Here is a 27,421-nt window from a genome sequence, read left to right on the forward strand (position 1 = left end):
TATTTATAGATACTGTCTCCAGGTCAGATTATTTATAGATACTGTCTCCAGTTCAGATTATTTATAGATACTGTCTCCAGTTCAGATTATTTATAGATACTGTCTCCAGTTCAGATTATTTATAGATACTGTCTCCAGTTCAGATTATTTATAGATACTGTCTCCAGGTCTAGATTATTTATAGATACTGTCTCCAGGTCAGATTATTTATAGATACTGTCTCCAGTTCAGATTATTTATAGATACTGTCTCCAGTTCAGATTATTTATAGATACTGTCTCCAGTTCAGATTATTTATAGATACTGTCTCCAGGTCTAGATTATTTATAGATACTGTCTCCAGGTCTAGATTATTTATAGATACTGTCTCCAGTTCAGAATATTTATAGATACTGTCTCCGGTTCAGATTATTTATAGATACTGTCTCCAGTTCAGATTATTTATAGATACTGTCTCCAGGTCTAGATTATTTATATATACTGTCTCCAGTTCAGATTATTTATAGATACTGTCTCCAGGTCAAGATTATTTATAGATACTGTCTCCAGTTCAGATTATTTATAGATACTGTCTCCAGTTCAGATTATTTATAGATACTGTCTCCAGTTCAGATTATTTATAGATACTGTCTCCAGTTCAGATTATTTATACATACTGTCTCCAGGTCAGATTATTTATAGATACTGTCTCCAGGTCTAGATTATTTATAGATACTGTCTCCAGGTCAGATTATTTATAGATACTGTCTCCAGGTGTAGATTATTTATAGATACTGGCAGTGATTATAGACTCGCGTCTTCTTGAGTATGACACTACAAGCTTGGCACACCTGTATTTGTGGAGTTTCTCCCACCCTTCTCTGCAGATCCTCTCAAGCTCTGTCAGGTTGGATGGGGAGCGTTGCTGCACAGGTATTTTCAGGTCTCTCCAGAGATGTTTGATCGGGTTCAAGTCCGGGCTCTGGCTGGGCCACTCAAGGACATTCAAAGACTTGTCCTGAAGCCACTCCTGCTTTGTCTTGGCTGTGTGCTTAGGGTTGTTGTCCTGTTGGAAGGTGAACCTTCGCCCCAGTCTGAGGTCCTGAGCAGGTTTTCATCAAGGATCTCTCTGTTCTTTGCTCCGTTCACCCATCCCTGCTGCTGAAAAACATCCCCACAGCATGATGATACCATCACCGTGCTTCACTGTAGGGATGGTGCCAGGTTTCCTCCAGACGTGACGCTTGGCATTCAGGCTGAAGACTTCAACCTTGGTTTCATCAGACAAGAGAATCTTGTTTCTCATGGTCTGAGAGTCTTTAGGTGCCTTTTGGCAAACTCCAAGTGGGCTGTCATGTGCCTTTTACTGAGGAGTGGCTTCCGTCTGGCCACTCTACCATAAAGGCCTGATTGGTGGAGTGCTGCAGAGATGGTTGTCCTTCTGGAATGTTCTCCCATCTCCACAGAGGAACTCTGGAGCTCTGTCAGAGTGACCATCGGGTTCTTGGTCACCTCCCTTACCAAGGCCCTTATCCCCCGATTGCTCAGTTTGGCCGTGCGGCCAGCTCTAGGAAGAGTCTTGGTGGTTCCAAACATCTTCCATTTAAAAATGATGGAGGCCACTGTGTTCTTGGGGACCTTCAATGCTGCAGACATCAAGTTGTAGAAACATCTCAAGGATGATCAATGGAAACAGGATGCACCTGAGCTACATTTTGAGTCTCATAGCAAATGGTCTGAATACTTATGTAAATAAGGTATTTCTGTTAGTTTTTAGTTTTTTTTTGCAAACATTTCTAAAACCCTGTTTTTCGCTTTGTAATTATGGAGTATTGTGTGTAGATTGCTGAGGAAAAACATGTATTTAATCCATTTTAGAATAAGGCTGTAACGTAACAAAATATGGGGAAAAGTCGAGGGGTCGGAACACTTTCCGAAGGCACTGTATATCTACGGCAGTTAATGTGCTGCTCAGAGCTGCCTTCATCTTGCAGTGTTGGAGTCTGTGGTTCATCCTGTGGTCTGACATCACAACATGGATACACTCTCCTCTCCAGTCCTCTTCCCTGGTTCACCCTGTGGTCTAACATCTCATTGTTCATTTTAGTCACTTAGCAGACACTCTTATCCAGAGTGATTTAGAGTAGGGAATGCATGGGGTCACCCCCATAGGAATCAAACCCACAACCCTGGTGCTGCAAACGAACCGTGACCTACCAACTGAACCGTGACCTACCAACTGAACCGTGCTCTACCAACTGAACCGTGACCTACCAACTGAACCATCCAACTGAACCGTGACCTACCAACAGAACCGTGACCTACCAACTGAACCGTGACCTACCAACTGAACCGTGCTCTACCAACTGAACCGTGACCTACCAACTGAACCATCCAACTGAACCGTGACCTACCAACTGAACCATCCAACTGAACCGTGACCTACCAACTGAACCGTGACCTACCAACTGAACCGTGACCTACCAACTGAACCGTGACCTACCAACTGAACCGTGCTCTACCAACTGAACACTGCTCTACCAACTGAACCGTGACCAACCAACTGAACCGTGACCTACCAACTGAACCCAAACTGATACACTCTGATACTCTGTTATCGTTCAACCATTGGACTTTTATTGATCATAACAAGTAGAGACATTACTTGGATCGTTTACATTTGGAAAAGTAGGCTAAGTGCTGTACACAGACATTTTATTTATATTGCTATGGTGCTATGATAGATATAAAGATAAGTGATTTGACATCTAAAACTTAAGATTACATTCATCCCAAAAAAATAATACAAGCATGGTTATTATCAAGAATCAAGGATAATGCAATATTAATAGTAAACAGTGATATGTCATTAACAAGGATGAATAAATGATACTTAATGATTCTAGGAGGGATGTGAATATTGGACTTAATGATTCTAGGAGGGGATGTGAATATTGGACTTAATGATTCTAGGAGGGGATGTGAATATTGGACTTAATGATTCTAGGAGGGGATGTGAATATTGGACTTAATGATACTGGGAGGGGATGTGAATATTGGACTTAATGATACTGGGAGGGGATGTGAATATTGGACTTAATGATTCTGGGAGGGGATGTGAATATTGAACTTAATGATACTAGGAGGGGATGTGAATAATGGACTTAATGATTCTAGGAGGGGATGTGAATATTGGACTTAATGATTCTAGGAGGGGTTGTGAATATTGGACTTAATGATACTAGGAGGGGATGTGAATATTGGACTTAATGATTCTGGGAGGGGATGTGAATATTGGACTTAATGATTCTAGGAGGGGATGTGAATATTGGACTTAATGATTCTAGGAGGGGATGTGAATATTGGACTTAATGATACTAGGAGGGGATGTGAATAATGGACTTAATGATTCTAGGAGGGGATGTGAATATTGGACTTAATGATTCTGGGAGGGGATGTGAATATTGGACTTAATGATTCTGGGAGGGGATGTGAATATTCGACTTAATGATTCTAGGAGGGGATGTGAATATTGGACTTAATGATTCTGGGAGGGGATGTGAATAAATGGACTTAATGATTCTAGGAGGGGATGTGAATAATGAACTTAATGATTCTAGGAGGGGATGTGAATATTGGACTTAATGATACTAGGAGGGGATGTGAATAAATTATACTTAATGATTCTAGGAGGGGATGTGAATAATGGACTTAATGATTCTGGGAGGGGATGTGAATATTGGACTTAATGATTCTGGGAGGGGATGTGAATATTGGACTTAATGATTCTAGGAGGGGATGTGAATAAATTATACTTAATGATTTTAGGAGGGGATGTGAATATTGGACTTAATGATTCTAGGAGGGGATGTGAATATTGGACTTAATGATTCTGGGAGGGGATGTGAATATTGGACATAATGATTCTAGGAGGGGATGTGAATAATGGACTTAATGATTCTGGGAAGGGATGTGAATATTGGACTTAATGATTCTGGGAGGGGATGTGAATATTGGACTTAATGATTCTGGGAGGGGATGTGAATATTGGACTTAATGATTCTGTGAGGGGATGTGAATATTGGACTTAATGATTCTGGGAGGGGATGTGAATAAATTATACTTAATGATTCTAGGAGGGGATGTGAATATTGGACTTAATGATTCTAGGAGGGGATGTGAATATTGGACTTAATGATTCTGGGAGGGGATGTGAATTTTGGACTTAATGATTCTAGGAGGGGATGTGAATAAATTATACTTAATGATTCTAGGAGGGGATGTGAATATTGGACTTAATGATTCTAGGAGGGGATGTGAATATTGGACTTAATGATTCTAGGAGGGGATGTGAATATTGGACTTAATGATACTAGGAGGGGATGTGAATAATGGACTTAATGATTCTAGGAGGGGATGTGAATATTGGACTTAATGATTCTAGGAGGGGATGTGAATATTGGACTTAATGATTCTGGGAGGGGATGTGAATAAATGGACTTAATGATTCTAGGAGGGGATGTGAATAATGAACTTAATGATTCTAGGAGGGGATGTGAATATTGGACTTAATGATACTAGGAGGGGATGTGAATAAATTATACTTAATGATTCTAGGAGGGGATGTGAATAATGGACTTAATGATTCTGGGAGGGGATGTGAATATTTGACTTAATGATTCTGGGAGGGGATGTGAATAAATGGACTTAATGATTCTAGGAGGGGATGTGAATAATGAACTTAATGATTCTAGGAGGGGATGTGAATATTGGACTTAATGATACTAGGAGGGGATGTGAATAAATTATACTTAATGATTCTAGGACGGGATGTGAATAATGGACTTAATGATTCTGGGAGGGGATGTGAATATTGGACTTAATGATTCTGGGAGGGGATGTGAATATTGGACTTAATGATTCTAGGAGGGGATGTGAATAAATTATACTTAATGATTCTAGGAGGGGATGTGAATATTGGACTTAATGATTCTAGGAGGGGATGTGAATAATGAACTTAATGATTCTGGGAAGGGATGTGAATATTGGACTTAATGATTCTAGGAGGGGATGTGAATAATGAACTTAATGATTCTGGGAAGGGATGTGAATATTGGACTTAATGATTCTGGGAGGGGATGTGAATATTGGACTTAATGATTCTGGGAGGGGATGTGAATATTGGACTTAATGATTCTGTGAGGGGATGTGAATATTGGACTTAATGATTCTGGGAGGGGATGTGAATAAATTATACTTAATGATTCTAGGAGGGGATGTGAATATTGGACTTAATGATTCTAGGAGGGGATGTGAATATTGGACTTAATGATTCTGGGAGGGGATGTGAATATTGGACTTAATGATTCTAGGAGGGGATGTGAATAATGGACTTAATGATTCTGAGAAGGGACGTGAATATTGGACTTAATGATTCTGGGAAGGGATGTGAATATTGGACCTAATGATTCTGGGAGGGGATGTGAATATTGGACTTAATGATTCTAGGAGGGGATGTGAATAAATTATACTTAATGATTCTAGGAGGGGATGTGAATATTGGACTTAATGATTCTAGGAGGGGATGTGAATATTGGACTTAATGATTCTAGGAGGGGATGTGAATATTGGACTTAATGATTCTAGGAGGGGATGGGAATAAATTATACTTAATGATTCTAGGAGAGGATGTGAATATTGGACTTAATGATTCTGGGAGGGGATGTGAATATTGGACTTAATGATTCTGGGAGGGGATGTGAATATTGGACTTAATGATTCTAGGAGGGGATGTGAATAAATTATACTTAATGATTCTAGGAGGGGATGTGAATATTGGACTTAATGATTCTAGGAGGGGATGTGAATATTGGACTTAATGATTCTAGGAGGGGATGTGAATATTGGACTTAATGATTCTGGGAGGGGATGTGAATATTGGACTTAATGATTCTAGGAGGGGATGTGAATAATGGACTTAATGATTCTGGGAAGGGATGTGAATATTGAACTTAATGATTCTGGGAGGGGATGTGAATATTGGACTTAATGATACTGGGAGGGGATGTGAATATTGGACTTAATGATTCTGTGAGGGGATGTGAATATTGGACTTAATGATTCTGGGAGGGGATGTGAATATTGGACTTAATGATTCTGTGAGGGGATGTGAATATTGGACTTAATGATTCTGGGAGGGGATGTGAATATTGGACTTAATGATTCTAGGAGGGGATGTGAATAATGGACTTAATGATACTGGGAGGGGATGTGAATATTGGACTTAATGATACTAGGAGGGGATGTGAATATTGGACTTAATGATTCTAGGAGGGGATGTGAATAATGGACTTAATGATTCTAGGAGGGGATGTGAATATTGGACTTAATGATTCTAGGAGGGGATGTGAATATTGGACTTAATGATTCTAGGAGGGGATGTGAATATTGGACTTAATGATTCTAGGAGGGGATGTGAATATTGGACTTAATGATACTAGGAGGGGATGTGAATATTGGACTTAATGATTCTAGGAGGGGATGTGAATATTGGACTTAATGATTCTAGGAGGGGATGTGAATATTGGACTTAATGATTCTGGGAGGGGATGTGAATATTGGAGTTAATGATACTAGGAGGGGATGTGAATATTGGACTTAATGATTCTGGGGATCTGTTGCTATTGTGGATTTGTGTCGTCGTACTTTAGTGGTTGAAGTGAAAGACAAATTCATGTAGAGGGAAGCATCTGCTTGGCTGATGGTAGTAGAACAGCGGTTTGTCGCACGCGAGACTCTCTTCGCCAAACACCAGTGGCCATCTCGCCTTGTTTACTGAGTCTGAATGTACGTCTATAAATTCTCAAATTCACAGTCGAAATCGGTCATTCTGCACACAATGTACTTCCACTGCCGATCTCTGCAACAAACAAAAAGAGAGAAGAAGGTTATCAGACAGGCAAACAGACAGACAGACAGACAGACAGACAGACAGACAGACAGACAGACAGACAGACAGACAGACAGACAGACAGACAGACAGACAGACAGTGAATGACAGGCTGTTTCCACAGTGAGTGGATGGATGGAGGTGAATGACAGGCTGTTTCCACAGTGAGTGGATGGATGGAGGTGAATGACAGGCTGTTTCCACAGTGAGTGGATGGATGGAGGTAAATGACAGGCTGTTTCCACAGTGAGTGGATGGATGGAGGTGAATGACAGGCTGTTTCCACAGTGAGTGGATGGATGGAGGTGAATGACAGGCTGTTTCCACAGTGAGTGGATGGATGGAGGTGAATGACAGGCTGTTTCCACAGTGAGTGGATGGATGGAGGTAAATGACAGGCTGTTTCCACAGTGAGTGGATGGATGGAGGTGAATGACAGGCTGTTTCCACAGTGAGTGGATGGATGGAGGTGAATGACAGGCTGTTTCCACAGTGAGTGGATGGATGGAGGTGAATGACAGGCTGTTTCCACAGTGAGTGGATGGATGGATATATACTGCTATGAAACGTCAGGCTGAGATATGAGATGGCTTCGCCCCGCTTCAGTGGTATAAATGGACTACTATTTCAGTCCTCCCTCCTGAAGCCATGAAACGTTTTGGACTTCATCAAGTGATGGAGTAGACATACTTTATTTTTTTAGGGTAAAGAGAGAAGATTAAAAATACTACCATTCCAAGCTACTGCAATGCAACTACCATGTAACTACAATGTAATACCAGACACGAGTTGGAAGGAGCCACTCCAAACTCCAGCTACTACAGACTGGAGTACTGGGCCCCTTGACTGACTGACTGACTGACTGACTGACTGACTGACTGACTGACTGACTGACTGACTAACTAACTAGCTAGATAAGTAGCTAGATAACTAGCTAACTAACTAACTAACTAGATAACTAACTAACTAACTAACTAACTAGCTAGATAACTAACTAACTAACTAACTAACTAACTAACTAACTAACTAACTAACTAACTAACTAACTAGATAACTAACTAACTAGATAACTAACTAACTACCTAGCTAGATAACTAACTAACTAGATAGCTAGCTAGCTAACTAACTAAATAACTAACTAACTAGATAAATAACAAACTAATTAACTAACTAGCTAGATAACTAACTAACTAGATAAATAACTAACTAACGAACTAACTAGCTAGATAACTAACGAACTAGATAACTAACTAACTAACTAACTAACTAACTAACTAACTAACTAGATACCTAGCTAGATAACTAACTAACTAGATAGCTAGCTAGCTAACTAACTAAATAACTAACTAACTAGATAAATAACTAACTAACGAACTAACTAGCTAGATAACTAACTAACTAACTAGCTAACTAGCTAACTAACTAACTAACTAACTAACTAACTAACTAACTAACTAACTAGATGATAACTAGATAACTAGATAACTAGATAACTAACTAACTGGCTAGATAACTAACTAACTAACTAGATAACTAACTAGTTAGATAACTAACTAACTAGATAAATAAATATCTAACTAACTAACTAGCTAGATAACTAACCAACTAGCTAGATAACTAACTAACTAACTAACTAACTAACTAACTAACTAACTAACTAACTAGCTAACTAACTAGCTAGATAACTAACTAGTTAGATAACTAACTAACTAGATAAATACATAAATAAATAACTAACTAGCTAGATAACTAACTAGTTAGATAACTAACTAACTAAGTAACTAAGTAACTAAGTAACTAACTAACTAACTAACTAACTAACTAACTAACTAGTTAACTAACTAACTAACTAGATAAATAACTAACTAACTAACTGACCAATGAATGACCTGCAGCTACAGTCTACAGACCTGAGAACTCCATCGAAGGTGGTCTGGGCCCCTCTGATGAAGTAGCCGTAGCCTGGGATGACAAACTCTCCCTCCTCTCTGTATTGCCCAGGTACCTCCAATGATTTCCTATGGAGAGAGAGAGAGAGATGTTTATTTATTTTCCCTTGTGTACTTGAGCTATTTGCACATTGTTGCAACACTGTATATAGACATAATATGACATCTGAAATCTCCCTCTCTCCCTTTCTCCCTCACTCTCTCCCTGGATTTATTGCCAAAGCAAGTGAAATAGATAGTAAACAAAAGTCAAATAAACAATGAAAATGAACAGTAAACAGTACTCACAAAAGTTCCAAAATAATAAAGATGAGGGGGAGAGAGGGAGAGACAGAGAGAGAGAGAGAGAGAGAGAGAGAGAGAGAGAGACAGAGAGAGAGAGAGACAGAGAGAGTGGAGAGAGACAGAGAGAGAGAGACAGAGAGAGAGAGACAGAGAGAGAGACAGAGAGAGAGAGAAAGAATGAGAGCGAGAGAGGGAGAGAGAGAGAGACAGAGAGAGTGGAGAGAGACAGAGAGAGAGAGTGTAACTACATAGTGTAACTACATAGTGTAACTACATAGTGTAACCACATAGTGTAACTACATAGTGTAGTGTAACCACATTGTGTAACTACATAGTGTAACTACATAGTGTAACTACGTAGTGTAACTACATAGTGTAACCACATAGTGTAACTACATAGTGTAAACACAGAGTGTAACTACATAGTGTAAACACAGAGTGTAACTACATAGTGTAAACACAGAGTGTAACTACATAGTGTAAACACAGAGTGTAACTACATAGTGTAAACACATAGTGTAAACACATAGTGTAACTACATAGTGTAAACACATAGTGTAAACACATAGTGTAACTACATAGTGTAAACACAGAGTGTAACTACATAGTGTAACTACATAGTGTAAGCACATAGTGTAACTACATAGTGTAAGTACATAGTGTAGTGTAACTACATAGTGCAACTACATAGTGTAACTACATAGTGTAGTGTAACTACATAGTGCAACTACATAGTGCAACTACATAGTGCAACTACATAGTGTAAACACATAGTGTAACTACATAGTGTAAACACATAGCGTAACTACATAGTGTAACTACATAGTGTAACTACATAGTGTAGTGTAACCACATAGCGTGGGTAGGGTTAGGGTTAGGTTGGGTAGGGTTAGGTTTAGGGTTAGGTTGGGTAGGGTTAGGTTAAGTTTGGGTGGGGTTAGGGTTAGGTTAAGGTTGGGTAGGGTTAGGGTTAGGTTAAGGTTGGGTAGGGTTAGGTAGGGTAGGGTTAGGTTAAGGTTGGGTAGAGTTAGGGTTAGGTTAAGGTTGGGTAGGGTAGGGTTAGGGTTAGGTAGGGTAGGGTAGGGTTAGGTTAAGGTTGGGTAGGGTAGGGTAGGGTTAGGTTAAGGTTGGGTTGGGTTAAGGTTGGGTAGGGTTAGGTTGGGTAGGGTTAGGGTTAGGGTTAGGTTGGGTTGGGTTGGGTTAAGGTTGGGTAGGGTTAGGGTTAGGTTAAGGTTGGGTGGGGTTAGGGTAAGGTTGGGTAGGGTTAGGTTGGGTAGGGTTAGGGTTAGGGTTAGGTTGGGTAGGGTTAGGGTTAGGTTAAGGTTGGGTAGGGTTAGGGTTAGGGTAAGGTTGGGTAGGGTTAGGTTGGGTAGGGTTAGGGTTAGGGTAAGGTTGGGTAGGGTTAGGTTAAGGTTGGGTAGGGTAGGGTTGGGTAGGGTTAGGGTAGCGTTAGGGTTAGGTTGGGTAGGGTTAAGGTTAGGTTAAGGTTGGGTAGGGTTAGGGTAGGGTTAGGGTTAGGTTGGGTAGGGTTAGGGTAGGGTTAGGGTTAGGTTGGGTAGGGTTAGGGTTAGGTTAGGGTTAGGTTGGGTAGGGTTAAGGTTAAGGTTAGGTTAAGGTTGGGTAGGGTTAGGGTTAGGTTAGGTTAGGTTAGGTTGGGTAGGGTTAGGGTAGGGTTAGGTTGGGTTAGGTTAGGGTTAGGGTAGGGTTAAGGTTAGGTTAAGGTGTTGGGTAGGGTTAGGGTAGGGTTAGGGTTAGGGTTAGGTTGGGTAGGGTTAGGGTTGGGTTGGGTAGGGTAGGGTTAGGGTTAGGTTGGGTAGGGTTGGGTAGGGTTAGGTTGGGTAGGGTTGGGTAGGGTTAAGGTTAGGTTAAGGTTAGGTTGGGTAGGGTTAGGGTTAGGTTAAGGTTAGGTTGGGTTAAGGTTAGGTAGGGTTGGGTTAGGTTGGGTAGGGTTAGGGTTAGGTTGGGTAGGGTTAGGGTTAGGTTGGGTAGGGTTAAGGTTAAGGTTAGGATGGGTTGGGTTGGGTTGGGTAGGGTTAAGGTTAGGTTAAGGTTAGGTTAAGGTTGGGTAGGGTTGGGTAGGGTTAGGGTTAGGTTAAGGTTGGGTAGGGGTTGGGTAGGGTTAAGGTTAGGTTAAGGTTGGGTAGGGGTTGGGTTAGGGTTAGGTTAAGGTTGGGTTGGGTAGGGTTGGGTAGGGTTAGGGTTAGGGTTAGGGTTAGGTTGGGTAGGGTTAAGGTTAGGTTAAGGTTGGGTTGGGTAGGGTTAGGTTAAGGTTGGGTTGGGTAGGGTTAAGGTTAGGTTAAGGTTGGGTAGGGTTAAGGTTAGGTTAAGGTTGGGAAGGGTTAGGGTTAGGTTAGGGTTAGGTTGGGTAGGGTTAGGGTTAGGTTGGGTTGGGTTAAGGTTAGGTTAAGGTTGGGAAGGGTTAGGCGTAGGTTAGGGTTAGGTTGGGTAGGGTTAGGGTTAGGTTGGGTTGGGTTAAGGTTAGGTTAAGGTTGGGAAGGGTAGGGTTAAGGTTAGGGTTAGGTTGGGTAGGGTTAGGGTTAGGTTGGGTAGGGTTAAGGTTAGGTTAAGGTTGGGTAGGGTTAAGGTTAGGTTAAGGTTGGGAAGGGTTAGGCGTAGGGGACTTACCAGCAGGAGTAGGGGCAGCGGCGGCTGTAGCGACAGCAGTAGAACGACCACTCACGGTCCAGGACAGGCTCAAAGTATTTGCTCATCACCCCTGCCACCAGACCATTGTTGCCGCATGTTGAAGACCTGAAATACAACTTGTAAATTAAAACTTTATGAACCAAAGACCCATAATATAGTTGGCCAAGAATCTCAAAGGATTTGTCTCAGAAACCGAGGATACAGAGTTGTAATGGCTTCAGTTGACTACAGATCACTTAAACAAAGTAAGATGAATTCATCCTTTCAATACAATTGACATCCAAGAGTTGAAAATGAGGCAGTTATCATTTTACATCGAGGAAAGCTTAATTTATTAACAATCTTCTCATCTTTTCAACCTCCACTCCTGTCCTCTCCTCCTCCTCTCCTCTCCCCTCTCCTGTCCCCTCTCCTCCCCTCCTGTCCCCTCTCCTGTCCCCTCTCCTCCCCTCCTGTCCTCCCCTCTCCTCCCCTCCTGTCCTCTCCTCCTCTCCTCTCCCCTCTCCTGTCCCCTCTCCTCCACTCCTGTCCTCTCCTCCTCCCCTCCTCTCCCCTCTCCTCCTCTCCTCCTCTCCTCCTCTCCCCTCTCCTCCTCTCCTGTCCTCTCCTCCTCCTCTCCTCCCCTCCTCTCTCCTCCTCCTCTCCTGTCCCCTCTCATGTCCCCTCCCCTCCCCTCTTGTCCTCTCCTCCTCCTCTCCTGTCCTCTCCTCCTCCTCTCCTCCCCTCCCCTCCTCTCTCCTCCTCCTCTCCTGTCCCCTCTCCTGTCCCCTCTCCTCCCCTCTTGTCCTCTCCTCCTCCTCTCCCCTCTCCTCCTCTCCTGTCCTCTCTCCTCCTCCCCTCCCCTCCCATCCTCTCTCCTCCACTCTGGTGATTTGATATAAACACGGTGTAGTGTGTTTATAGTCCATACAGCCAGTTGTCATCACAACAGAACAATTTGATCAACGTTAACCTAGAGCGCTGAGAGCACAGTGATCTGTAGCCCTTTGTCATGGCAACAGTGGCCCAGCCAGCAGCTATAGAACTAACGTGGAGGATAGGTCCATGTATCGCAGAAGGTTAGCGTTGTTCCTGCGTTAGCATGGACTGCATTCACAGTCAATGCTGTGTATGTCAGCTCAATTAGAAATGACCTTAAAATGTATATATAGCGCAATCCATTTAGTATGATTTGTTACGTTTCGTATGGTATGTATTAATTACAATTTGTAAAAGGGGGAAGGGTCAGTTAACATGCTAAGTAGTTGCAAAGTTGCTAAAATGCTAACATTTTGGTTGCTAGACATTCGCGTTATACCCATTCTCCCCGATCAACCTCCTTCCTTTTGTTTCGTCTCGAATAACCTGTTTTAATTAACCATACCAAACGTAGCAAATCATACTAATTTGAGTGCCACAGATTATGTTTACTATGTTACATCTAGTCTTTGAGGCCAGGCCGGAAATTCGGAGCTCAGCGGTATCCACGCTGAACCCCGTTACAGGAGGATTTCACAAAGGATCAGAGGATCAGAGGATCAGATATCAGAGGATCAGAGATCAGATGATCAGAGGATCAGAGGATCAGAGATCAGAGGATCAAAATTCAAAGGATCAGATGATCAGAGGATCAGATATCAGAGGATCAGAGGATCAGAGGATCAGATATCAGAGGATCAGAGGATCAGAGGATCAGATGATCAGATATCAGAGGATCAGATATCAGAGGATCAGATATCAGAGGATCAGAGGATCAGATATCAGATGATCAGAGGATCAGATATCAGAGGATCAGAGGATCAGATATCAGAGGATCAGATATCAGAGGATCAGATATCAGAGGATCAGAGGATCAGAGGATCAGAGGATCAGATATCAGATGATCAGAGGATCAGATATCAGAGGATCCGATATCAGATGATCAGAGGATCAGAGGATCAGATATCAGATGATCAGATGATCAGATATCAGAGGATCAGAGGATCAGAGGATCAGATATCAGATGATCAGAGGATCAGATATCAGAGGATCAGAGGATCAGATATCAGAGGATCAGAGGATCAGATATCAGAGGATCACATATCAGAGGATCAGATATCAGAGGATCAGAGGATCAGAGATCAGAGGATCAGAAACTGAGCCCCATTAACCTGAGGGAAAACCCTGTGTGAGATGCCCATGGGACAGTGCACGTCTCTGTCTATGTGTGTGCCTCAGCTTGATTTTATGGAACATTGCACGTCTACCACCTTGGTAGCCTAGTGGTTAGAGCGTTGGACTTGTAATCGCAAGGTTGCATGATCGAATCCCCGAGCTGACAAGGTAAAAATCTGTCGTTCTGCCCCTGAACAAGGCAGTTTACCCCACTGTTCCCCGGTAGGCCATCATTGTAAAATAAGAATTTGTTTTTAATTGACTTGCCTAGTTAAATAAAGGTACAATTTAAATGAATAAATAAAGATTTCCAGTGTGTGCCTCAGCCTCTGGGATGAGAGAGCACGTCTACCTCAGTTCCCAGAGGAAGGCTTTGTTTCCAGACATGATAGTAACCTAACCTTACCGCAAGCTAAGACACAATGGTTAGTATGGAACACAATGGTTAGGGTGGAACACAATGGTTAGGGTGTTAGGGTGGAACACAATGGTTAGGGTGGAACACAATGGTTAGGGTGGAACACAATGGTTAGGTTGGAACACAATGGTTATAGGGTGGAACACAATGGTTAGTGTGGAACACAATGGTTATAGGGTGGAACACAATGGTTATAGGGTGGAACACAATGGTTAGGGTGGAACACAATGGTTAGGGTGGAACACAATGGTTATGGTGGAACACAATGGTTAGTATGGAACACAATGGTTAGGGTGGAACACAATGGTTATAGGGTGGAACACAATGGTTATAGGGTGGAACACAATGGTTAGGGTGGAACACAATGGTTAGGGTGGAACACAATGGTTATGGTGGAACACAATGGTTAGTATGGAACACAATGGTTAGGGTGGAACACAATGGTTAGGGTGGAACACAATGGTTATAGGGTGGAACACAATGGTTAGTATGGAACACAATGGTTAGGGTGGAACACAATGGTTAGAGTGGAACACAATGGTTAGGGTGTTAGGGTGGAACACAATGGTTAGGGTGGAACACATGGTTATAGGGTGGAACACAATGGTTATAGGGTGGAACACAATGGTTAGAGTGGAACACATGGTTATAGGGTGGAACACAATGGTTATAGGGTGGAACACAATGGTTAGTATGGAACACAATGGTTAGGGTGGAACACAATGGTTAGGGTGGAACACAATGGTTAGGGTGTTAAGGTGGAACACAATGGTTATAGGGTGGAACACAATGGTTAGGGTGGAACACAATGGTTATAGGGTGGAACACAATGGTTAGGGTGGAACACAATGGTTATAGGGTGGAACACAATGGTTATAGGGTGGAACACAATGGTTATAGGGTGGAACACAATGGTTAGGGTGGAACACAATGGTTATAGGGTGGAACACAATGGTTAGGGTGGAACACAATGGTTATAGGGTGGAACACAATGGTTAGGGTGGAACACAATGGTTATAGGGTGGAACACAATGGTTATAGGGTGGAACACAATGGTTATAGGGTGGAACACAATGGTTAGGGTGGAACACAATGGTTATAGGGTGGAACACAATGGTTATAGGGTGGAACACAATGGTTATAGGGTGGAACACAATGGTTAGGGTGGAACACAATGGTTATAGGGTGGAACACAATGGTTATAGGGTGGAACACAATGGTTATAGGGTGGAACACAATGGTTAGGGTGGAACACAATGGTTATAGGGTGGAACACAATGGTTAGGGTGGAACACAATGGTTATAGGGTGGAACACAATGGTTATAGGGTGGAACACAATGGTTATAGGGTGGAACACAATGGTTAGGGTGGAACACAATGGTTATAGGGTGGAACACAATGGTTAGGGTGGAACACAATGGTTATAGGGTGGAACACAATGGTTAGGGTGGAACACAATGGTTATAGGGTGGAACACAATGGTTATAGGGTGGAACACAATGGTTATAGGGTGGAACACAATGGTTAGGGTGGAACACAATGGTTATAGGGTGGAACACAATGGTTATAGGGTGGAACACAATGGTTATAGGGTGGAACACAATGGTTAGGGTGGAACACAATGGTTATAGGGTGGAACACAATGGTTATAGGGTGGAACACAATGGTTATAGGGTGGAACACAATGGTTAGTATGGAACACAATGGTTATAGGGTGGAACACAATGGTTATAGGGTGGAACACAATGGTTAGTATGGAACACAATGGTTAGGGTGGAACACAATATTAATGAAATACCTTTTCAAACCGCAGCGGCGTGTTGATCACCGCCTAACGACTAAATAAATATACATTACGTCTATTGGCAATGTTTCTTTTCAGTCTACACATGAATGATAGTGTTTCTTAGGGGAAAAATAGTGAATATTTTAATGTGAAATAATGACGTTGTCTCGAGTGAATTACATATTTATTCAGCTTCCTGATCAAGTGGAGTGAGCTCAGCTGGCCATGGTGTCAGAAAGCTGTGCCAAACATCCAAACATTTCTAAAAGCACAGGAAACTGGGATCATAAAGTAAGCAAAGGAAATGTCAGAGGATGGACAAGAGTCTGCTAGTTGTATAAAGACTGTTACAAATCACCAGGAGAAGAAAAACACCCAAGACAGTCTGTTGAAAATGTTGAATGAGTACACAAGCCCATTTGACGTAATTGGAGATAACTCCGGTCTTGACGTTATTGGAGAATAACTCCGGCCTTGACGTTTTTGGAGAATAACTCCGGCCTTGAAGTTTTTGGAGAATAACTCCAGCCTTGACGTTTTTGGAGAATAACTCCGGCCTTGACGTTTTTGGAGAATAACTCCGGCCTTGACGTTTTTGGAGAATAACTCCGGCCTTGACGTTTTTGGAGAATAACTCCGGCCTTGACGTTTTTGGAGATAACTCCGGCCTTGACGTTTTTGGAGATAACTCCGGCCTTGACGTTTTTGGAGATAACTCCGGCCTTGACGTTTTTGGAGATAACTCTGGCCTTGACGTTTTTGGAGATAACTCCGGCCTTGATGTTTTTGGAGATAACTCCGGCCTTGACGTTATTGGAGATAACTCCGGCCTTGACGTTTTTTGGAGATAACTCCGGCCTTGACGTTATTGGAGATAACTCCGGCCTTGACGTTTTTTGGAGATAACTCCGGCCTTGACGTTTTTTGGAGATAACTCCGGCCTTGACGTTTTTGGAGATAACTCCGGCCTTGACGTTTTTGGAGATAACTCCAGCCTTGACGTTTTTGGAGAATAATAACCCCACCACCTGGAGCCAGCAACTCGTGTGGGTGGAATACGCCCGTAACACCCTTCCCTGCTCAGCCACAGGTCTCTCACCCTTCGAGTGTTCCTTGGGATATCAATCCCCGCTCTTCCCTGAGCAAGAAGTCAGCATACCCTCTGCCCAGGTGTTCAGGAAGAGATCCCGGGCCGCTCTTCTTCAGACCACCTCCACTCGGGGACCTGCCCCTCTGGGTGGAGCCCCGTAAACTTTGCCCCCGTTTCATCGGCCCTTTCCACATCCCTAAAATCCTTAGCCGCTCTGCTGTTCGTCTTCTGTTGCCCCGCACCCTCCGTATACATCCTGCTTTTCATGTGTCTCACAGCCCTTTGTCTCCTATTTCAAGGTCTACCAGCTGTGTTCCCATGTTTCCTGTGCTCTAGTCTTTGTTTTTCCTAATCTTCCCAGTTTTGACCTTTCTGCCTGTCCTGACCCTGACCCTAATCCTGCCTGCCGTCCTGTACCTGCCTGACTGATTTGGATTACGACTACTACTACTACTAATACTACTGCCACTACTACTACTACTACTACTACTAATATTAATAATACTGCTACTACTACCACTACTACTAATATTAATAATACTGCCACTACTACTACTACTACTAATATTAATAATACTGCTACTACTACTACTACTACTACTACTACTACTAATATTAATACTACTACTACTACTACTACTACTACTACTACTACTACTACTACTACTACTGCTACTGATATTAATAATACTGCTACTACTATTACTACTACTACTACTGCTTCTACTACTACTATTACTTTGCTTCTACTACTGCTATTACTACTTCTACTGCTACTACTGCTACTGCTACTTCTACTGCTACTTCTACTACTACTACTAATAATAATAATAATAATGCTGCTACTACTACTAATAATAATAATACAAATAATAATACTGCTACTACTACTGCTACTACTACTACTACTACTAATAATAATAATAATACTGCAACCACTACTACTACTACTACTAATATTAATAATACTGCTACTACTACTACTACTACTACTACTACTATCATTACTACAACTACTGTTACTGTTACTAGTACTGCTACTACTACTACTAATAATAATAATAATACTGCTACTACTACTACTACTACTAATAATAATACTGCTACTACTACAACTACTACTACTGTTATTAATAATAATAATACCACTACTACTACTACTACTACTACTAATAATAATAATAATAATAATACTGCTACTACTACTACTACTACTACTACTACTACTACTACTACTGCTACTAATAATAATAATACTGCTACTACTACTACTACTACTACTACTAATAATAATAATACTACTACTGCTACTACTACTAATAATACTACTACAACTACTACTACTACTACTACTACTACTACTACTACTACTACTACTGCTGCTGCTGCTTGCTACCTGTGAACCAATTATCTAGTGTTAAGTCCATTCTCCCTTAGAATAACTACACACATTCTGTAGGGTGCGTCCCAAATGGCACTCTATTCCCTATTTAGTGCATTACTTTTGACCAGGGCCCATAGGGCACTATACAGTTTCGGGAAACCCTGTTTGCCCTCTGTTCCAAACTGATATTAGTGGCGTCTGAACAAACCACAATGGCTGTCAATAGCATCGTGATGGAGATGGACATGACTTGACACATTCACAACACGAAACACATTCAGTATGAATAACATACAGGTAACTACATTATGTTGTCAGTTAGGTTCTAGATCCCCCCCCCCTAGTCTGAATGTAGTATTATGATGTTGTGAGAAGGTGGAGGATATTGGCAATTGTTCACTCATAGAAAAAAGGGGTTCCAAAAGGGGTTCCAAAAGGGTTCCAAAAGGGGTTCCAAAAGGGGTACCAAAAGGGTTCCAAAAGGGTTCCAAAAGGGGTTCCAAAAGGGTTCCAAAAGGATTCCAAAAGGGTTCTTCGGCTGTCCCCGTAGAATAATCATTTTTGGTTCCAAGTAAAACAATTTTTTTGGTTTCCAACCTCTGTGGAAAGTGTTCTACATGGAACCCAAAACGGTTCTACTTGGAACCAAAATGGTTCCACCTGGAGCCACCAAGGGTTCTTCAAAGAGTTATCCGATGGGGACAGCCGAAGAACCCTTTTAGGTTTTAGATAACACACTTTCTCTAAGAGTGATTAGCATACATACGATTTCTCCGAGACAAATGATGATCTGTAGGGTTCGGGCTTTGGGGGAACTGCACATCATACACCTTCTCCATCCTAAACCGCGGGCATTTTGTGGATCAGCCTCCTGCTTTGTTTACCAAATTAGCTGTAAGGGAGTGGCACACACACCCACACACACACCCACACACACAGTAAGCAGCACGTGTGGCAGAGCAGAACCAGCAGCATAAGGCGGCAAAGGTTTTGTTAATGTACAATCAGCATTCCAACCAGGACCTGTATAGGTCTGTGTTGTGTGGTAATACTGGCAACCTTTTCACTTCACACATACATGAAGAATGCCAGAATGGAGAATCCCCACCAGCAGTAGAGTCACCAGTAGAGTCACCAATAGAGTCACCAGCAGTAGAGTCACCAGTAGAGTCACCAATAGAGTCACCAGCAGTAGAGTCACCAGTAGAGTCACCAGTGGTAGAGTCGCCAGTAGAGTCACCAGTAGAGACACCAGCAGTAGAGTCACCAGTAGAGTCACCAGTGGTAGAGTCACCAGCGGTAGACACCAGCGGTAGAGTCACCAGCAGTAGAGTCACCAGTAGAGTCACCAGCAGTAGAGTCACCAGTAGAGTCACCAGTAGAGTCACCAGTAGAGTCACCAGCAGCAGAGTCACCAGTAGAGTCACCAGTAGAGTCACCAGTAGAGTCACCAGCAGCAGAGTCACCAGTAGAGTCACCAGTAGAGTCACCAGCAGCAGAGTCACCAGTAGAGTCACCAGTAGAGTCACCAGCAGTAGAGTCACCAGTAGAGTCACCAGTAGAGTCACCAGTAGAGTCACCAGCAGTAGAGTCACCAGTAGAGTCACCAGCAGTAGAGTCACCAGCAGCAGAGTCACCAGCAGTAGAGTCACCAGTAGTAGAGTCACCAGTAGAGTCACCAGCAGCAGAGTCACCAGCAGTAGAGTCACCAGCAGTAGAGTCACCAGCAGCAGAGTCACCAGTGGTAGAGTCACCAGCAGCAGAGTCACCAGTGGTAGAGTCACCAGCAGCAGAGTCACCAGTAGAGTCACCACCCTTAGAATCACCAGTAGAGTCACCACCAGTAGAGTCACCAGTAGAGTCACCAGTAGAGTCACCACCCTTAGAATCACCAGTAGAGTCACCACCAGTAGAGTCACCAGTAGAGTCACCAGTAGAGTCCCCAGCAGCAGAGTCACCAGCAGCAAAGTCACCAGCAGCAGAGTCACCAGCAGTAGAGTCACCAGCAGCAGAGTCACCAGTAGAGTCACCACCCTTAGAATCACGAGTAGAGTCACCACCAGTAGAGTCACCAGTAGAGTCACCAGCAGTAGAGTCACCAGCAGTAGAGTCACCAGCAGAGTCACCAGTAGAGTCACCAGTAGAGTCACCAGCAGTAGAGTCACCAGTAGAGTCACCAGCAGTAGAGTCACCAGCAGTAGAGTCACCAGCAGCAGAGTCACCAGCAGTAGAGTCACCAGTAGAGTCACCAGCAGTAGAGTCACCAGTAGAGTCACCAGCAGCAGAGTCACCAGTAGAGTCACCAGCAGTAGAGTCACCAGTAGAGTCACCAGTAGAGTCACCAGCAGTAGAATCACCAGCAGTAGAGTCACCAGCAGTAGAGTCACCAGCAGCAGAGTCACCAGCAGTAGAGTCACCAGTAGAGTCACCAGCAGTAGAGTCACCAGCAGTAAAGTCACCAGTAGAGTCACCAGTAGAGTCACCAGCAGTAGAGTCACCAGTAGAGTCACCAGTAGAGTCACCACCAGTAGAGTCACCAGTAGAGTCATCAGTAGAGTCACCAGCAATGGAGTCACCAGCAGTAGAGTCACCAGTAGAGTCACCAGTAGAGTCACCAGTAGAGTCACCAACAGCAGAGTCACCAGTGGTAGAGTCACCAGTAGAGTCACCACCAGTAGAGTCACCAGTAGAGTCACCACCAGTAGAGTCACCAGTAGAGTGACCAGTGGTAGAGTCACCAGCGGTAGACACCAGCAGTAGAGTCACCAGTAGAGTCACCAGTGGTAGAGTCACCAGCGGTAGACACCAGCAGTAGAGTCACCAGCAGTAGAGTCACCAGTAGAGTCACCAGTAGAGTCACCAGCAGTAGAGTCACCAGTAGAGTCACCAGCAGAGTCACCAGCGTTAGAGTCACCAGTAGAGTCACCAGTAGAGTCACCAGCAGTAGAGTCACCAGTAGAGTCACCACCAGTAGAGTCACCAGTAGAGTCATCAGTAGAGTCACCAGCAATGGAGTCACCAGCAGTAGAGTCACCAGTAGAGTCACCAGTAGAGTCACCAGTAGAGTCACCAACAGCAGAGTCACCAGTGGTAGAGTCACCAGTAGAGTCACCACCAGTAGAGTCACCAGTAGAGTCACCACCAGTAGAGTCACCAGTAGAGTCACCAGTGGTAGAGTCACCAGCGGTAGACACCAGCAGTAGAGTCACCAGTAGAGTCACCAGTGGTAGAGTCACCAGCGGTAGACACCAGCAGTAGAGTCACCAGCAGTAGAGTCACCAGTAGAGTCACCAGTAGAGTCACCAGCAGTAGAGTCACCAGTAGAGTCACCAGCAGAGTCACCAGTAGAGTCACCAGTAGAGTCACCAGCGTTAGAGTCACCAGTAGAGTCACCAGTAGAGTCACCAGCAGTAGAGTCACCAGTAGAGTCACCAGCAGTAGAGTCACCAGTAGAGTCACCAGTAGAGTCAACAGCAGTAGAGTCACCAGTAGAGACACCAGCAGTAGAGTCACCAGTAGAGTCACCAGTGGTAGAGTCACCAGTAGAGTCACCAGTAGAGTCACCAGTAGAGTCACCAGTAGAGACACCAGCAGCAGAGTCACCAGTAGAGTCACCAGCAGTAGAGTCACCAGTAGAGTCACCAGCAGTAGAGTCACCAGTAGAGTCACCAGCAGTAGAGTCACCAGCAGTAGAGTCACCAGTAGAGTCACCAGTCGAGTCACCAGCAGTAGAGTCACCAGCAGTAGAGTCACCAGTAGAGTCACCAGCAGCAGAGTCACCAGTAGAGTCACCAGCAGTAGAGTCACCAGTAGAGTCACCAGTAGAGTCACCAGCAGTAGAGTCACCAGTAGAGTCACCAGCAGTAGAGTCACCAGTAGAGTCACCAGCGGTAGAGTCAGCAGTAGAGTCACCAGCGGTAGAGTCACCAGTAGAGTCACCAGCAGTAGAGTCACCAGCAGTAGAGTCACCAGTAGAGTCACCAGCGGTAGAGTCACCAGCAGTAGAGTCCCATCTGGCACCCTCTCACTTATGTGGTGCACTACTTTTCACCAGGGTCCATAGCGCTCTGGTGAAAAGTAGTGCACTATGTCAAATCAAATCAAATCCGATTGTATTTGACACATGCTTGGTAAACAGCGTGTGTAGATCGACGGGCCGTTCCCAACAACGCAGAAGAGAGAAAGAACACGGAGTCGACAGAAACACAAGATCAAATGTCCCGTGTGGCTCGGTTGGTAGAGCATGGTGTTTGCAACGCCAGGGTTGTGGGTTCGATTCCCACGGGGGACCAGTACGGGGGGAAAAATGTAATGAAATGTATGAATTCACTACTGTAAGTCGCTCTGGATAAGAGCGTCTGCTAAATGACAAAAATGTAAAAAAAAATGTAAATAGACAAAAAAAAAGATTATAAATGTAGTTGAACAGGAGAGTTTTTGGGATGTACGGAGATCAATATAAGGACTGCTTCCTGCTCTCTAGAACGATGATGTCATCCACTAACGAGTCAATGATGTTCTTCGCGGAGGAAGTGAGGGGGGGGGGGTACTGTTTTCATTGGTTTGGAACATAGAGCAATAAACTCCATTGTACAGAAATAACTTAACCGCTGTGAGTTGAGGCTGCAACATTTCAGCCGTAAACAGAGCAGTAAATCAAGTTGAGTTTAATTGAATGTCCCCACGGCAGAGAGAATGTGTTTGGCACCTGACTGATGACATGACACACACCGACCTAACGTCCTCCTAGGAATGTGTGTGTGTGTGTGTGTGTGTGACTATATCTGGTCTATAGGCCACGTGTCTCTCTAACCCTTCATCGTGGACCTCTTCAGTGGTTTTAGAATTACCCTGCTCAGTAGAAGACTATGTGATGGGTCTCTGACGACTACGTGATGGCTCTCTGACGACTACGTGATGGCTCAGTAGAAGACTCCGTGATGGCTCTCTGAAGACTAGGTGATGGCTCTCTGACGACTACGTGATGGCTCTCTGAAGACTATGTGATGGCTCTCTGACGACTATGTGATGGCTCTCTGACGACTACGTGATGGCTCTCTGACGACTATGTGATGGCTCTCTGAAGACTACGTGATGGCTCTCTGACGACTACGTGATGGCTCTCTGACGACTACGTGATGGCTCTCTGACGACTACGTGATGGCTCTCTGACGACTACGTGATGGCTCTCTGAAGACTAGGTGATGGCTCTCTGACGACTACGTGATGGCTCTCTGAAGACTAGGTGATGGCTCTCTGAAGACTAGGTGATGGCTCTCTGAAGACTACGTGATGGCTCTCTGAAGACTAGGTGATGGCTCTCTGAAGACTAGGTGATGGCTCTCTGAAGACTACGTGATGGCTCTCTGAAGACTACGTGGTGGCTCTCTGACGACTACGTGATGGCTCTCTGACGACTAGGTGATGGCTCTCTGACGACTACGTGATGGCTCTCTGACGACTAGGTGATGGCTCTCTGATGACTACGTGATGGCTCTCTGACGACTACGTGATGGCTCTCTGACGACTACGTGATGGCTCTCTGAAGACTACGTGATGGCTCTCTGAAGACTAGGTGATGGCTCTCTGAAGACTATGTGATGGCTCTCTGAAGACTATGTGATGGCTCTCTGACGACTACGTGATGGCTCTCTGACGACTACGTGATGGCTCAGTAGAAGACTCCGTGATGGCTCTCTGAAGACTAGGTGATGGCTCTCTGACGACTACGTGATGGCTCTCTGAAGACTACGTGATGGCTCTCTGACGACTACGTGATGGCTCTCTGAAGACTACGTGATGGCTCTCTGACGACTACGTGATGGCTCTCTGATGAGTACGTGATGGCTCTCTGACGACTACGTGATGGCTCTCTGACGACTACGTGATGGCTCTCTGACGACTAGGTGATGGCTCTCTGACGACCAGGTGATGGCTCTCTGACGACTACGTGATGGCTCTCTGACAACTACGTGATGGCTCTCTGACGACTACGTGATGGCTCTCTGACGACTAGGTGATGGCTCTCTGACGACCAGGTGATGGCTCTCTGACGACTACGTGATGGCTCTCTGACGACTACGTGATGGCTCTCTGACGACTACGTGATGGCTCTCTGACATCCTGCCTCCTATCTTTTCAGACTAGACTTCAGAAAAACGGATTCAAGTTTTGTTTTTTGTTGGATTCCTGAGTTCCTTCATATCAGTCTCTGTTGATCATAAAGCACTCCAATTCACTGTTTTAGATATTCTATGACGTCACATTTGATGTATGTTTCTGCATATGTACCAAGATGTTTAAATAAACGTAAACCTAAGCACAATGTAAACGTGATGATTCATGCTAGAGAGGCTCCTCTATGGACATGGATCAGTGAGGGACAATAAAATGGTCTATCCTTATTAAATCCCATCGAAGCTCAGGCTTTTCCGACGTAGACACCAATAGGATAGAGCCTTCAGTCACCCTGTTGCTGAGACTGAGGGTATTACAACTCAGCCCAGAGGGAAATAAACTGTCCATAATTAGCAATTACCAAATTTGACTCTCCTCACCCACCCAATCAGCAAGTTCCAGCGTCGTTACAGCTGCAGCTGCAGCCTTTGTTTTCAGCAAATCTTACAATCGATAGAGATCAGAGAGGATGCAGATGGTCAGACCAGAGCGTGCCACAGAGAACACACTAGAGAGGGCACACTACATAGAACACACTACAGAGAACACACTACATAGAACACACTACAGAGAACACACTACATAGAACACACTACAGAGAACACACTACATAGAACACACTACATAGAACACACTACATAGAACACACTACAGAGAACACACTACAGAGAACACACTACATAGAACACACTACAGAGAACACACTACAGAGAACACACTACAGAGGGCATACTACAGAGGGCACACTACAGAGAACACACTACATAGAACACACTACATAGAACACACTACAGAGAACACACTACATAGAACACACTACAGAGAACACACTACATAGAACACACTACAGAGAACACACTACAGAGAACACACTACATAGAACACACTACAGAGAACACACTACAGAGAACACACTACATAGAACACACTACAGAGAACACACTACAGAGAACACACTACATAGAACACACTACAGAGAACACACTACAGAGAACACACTACAGAGAACACACTACATAGAACACACTACAGAGAACACACTACATAGAACACACTACAGAGAACACACTACATAGAACACACTACAGAGAACACACTACAGAGAACACACTACATAGAACACACTACAGAGAACACACTACATAGAACACACTACAGAGAACACACTACATAGAACACACTACAGAGGGCACACTACAGAGAACACACTACAGAGAACACACTACAGAGAACACACTACAGAGAACACACTACATAGAACACACTACAGAGAACACACTACATAGAACACACTACAGAGAACACACTACATAGAACACACTACATAGAACACACTACAGAGAACACACTACAGAGAACACACTACATAGAACACACTACAGAGAACACACTACATAGAACACACTACAGAGAACACACTACAGAGACCACACTACAGAGAACACACTACAGAGAACACACTACATAGAACACACTACAGAGAACACACTACATAGAACACACTACAGAGAACACACTACAGAGAACACACTACATAGAACACACTACAGAGAACACACTACATAGAACACACTACAGAGGGCACACTACATAGAACACACTACAGAGAACACACTACATAGAACACACTACATAGAACACACTACATAGAACACACTACAGAGAACACACTACAGAGAACACACTACAGAGAACACACTACAGAGAACACACTACATAGAACACACTACATAGAACACACTACAGAGAACACACTACAGAGAACACACTACATAGAACACACTACAGAGGGCACACTACATAGAACACACTACAGAGAACACACTACATAGAACACACTACATAGAACACACTACAGAGAACACACTACAGAGAACACACTACATAGAACACACTACAGAGAACACACTACATAGAACACACTACAGAGAACACACTACAGAGAACACACTACATAGAACACACTACAGAGAACACACTACAGAGAACACACTACATAGAACACACTACAGAGAACACACTACAGAGAACACACTACAGAGAACACACTACAGAGGGCACACTACATAGAACACACTACAGAGAACACACTACAGAGAACACACTACATAGAACACACTACAGAGAACACACTACAGAGAACACACTACAGAGAACACACTACATAGAACACACTACAGAGAACACACTACAGAGAACACACTACAGAGAACACACTACAGAGGGCACACTACATAGAACACACTACAGAGAACACACTACAGAGAACACACTACAGAGAACACACTACATAGAACACACTACATAGAACACACTACAGAGAACACACTACAGAGAACACACTACAGAGAACACACTACATAGAACACACTACAGAGAACACACTACAGAGAACACACTACATAGAACACACTACAGAGAACACACTACATAGAACACACTACAGAGAACACACTACATAGAACACACTACAGAGAACACACTACAAAGGGCACACTACATAGAACAAACTACAGAGAACACACTACATAGAACACACTACATAGAACACACTACATAGAACACACTACAGAGGGCACACTACAGAGAACACACTACAAAGGGCACACTACAGAGAACACACT

At 43.6% G+C, this 27,421-nt stretch overlaps 1 protein-coding gene across 1 annotated transcript in view; it reads right to left on the minus strand.

Annotated features, from left to right (window-relative positions):
• Nucleotides 1-2,593: 2,593 nt before the first annotated feature.
• Nucleotides 2,594-27,421, minus strand: part of dpt (dermatopontin) — a 34,263-nt gene continuing 9,435 nt past the window's right edge. The window contains exons 2-4 of the mRNA XM_014149879.3: nucleotides 11,788-11,913; nucleotides 8,839-8,946; nucleotides 2,594-6,898 (exon numbers count right to left, since the gene is read on the minus strand). Coding sequence (XP_014005354.1) covers nucleotides 6,832-6,898; nucleotides 8,839-8,946; nucleotides 11,788-11,913 — 301 coding nt within the window. The 3' untranslated portion in view covers nucleotides 2,594-6,831. The remainder of the gene's footprint in view (nucleotides 6,899-8,838; nucleotides 8,947-11,787; nucleotides 11,914-27,421) is intronic.

This window comes from Salmo salar, chromosome 16, assembly GCF_965601325.2.
Source record: "Salmo salar chromosome 16, fSalSal1, whole genome shotgun sequence".
In the NCBI taxonomy this organism is placed as follows: Eukaryota; Metazoa; Chordata; class Actinopteri; order Salmoniformes; family Salmonidae; genus Salmo; species Salmo salar.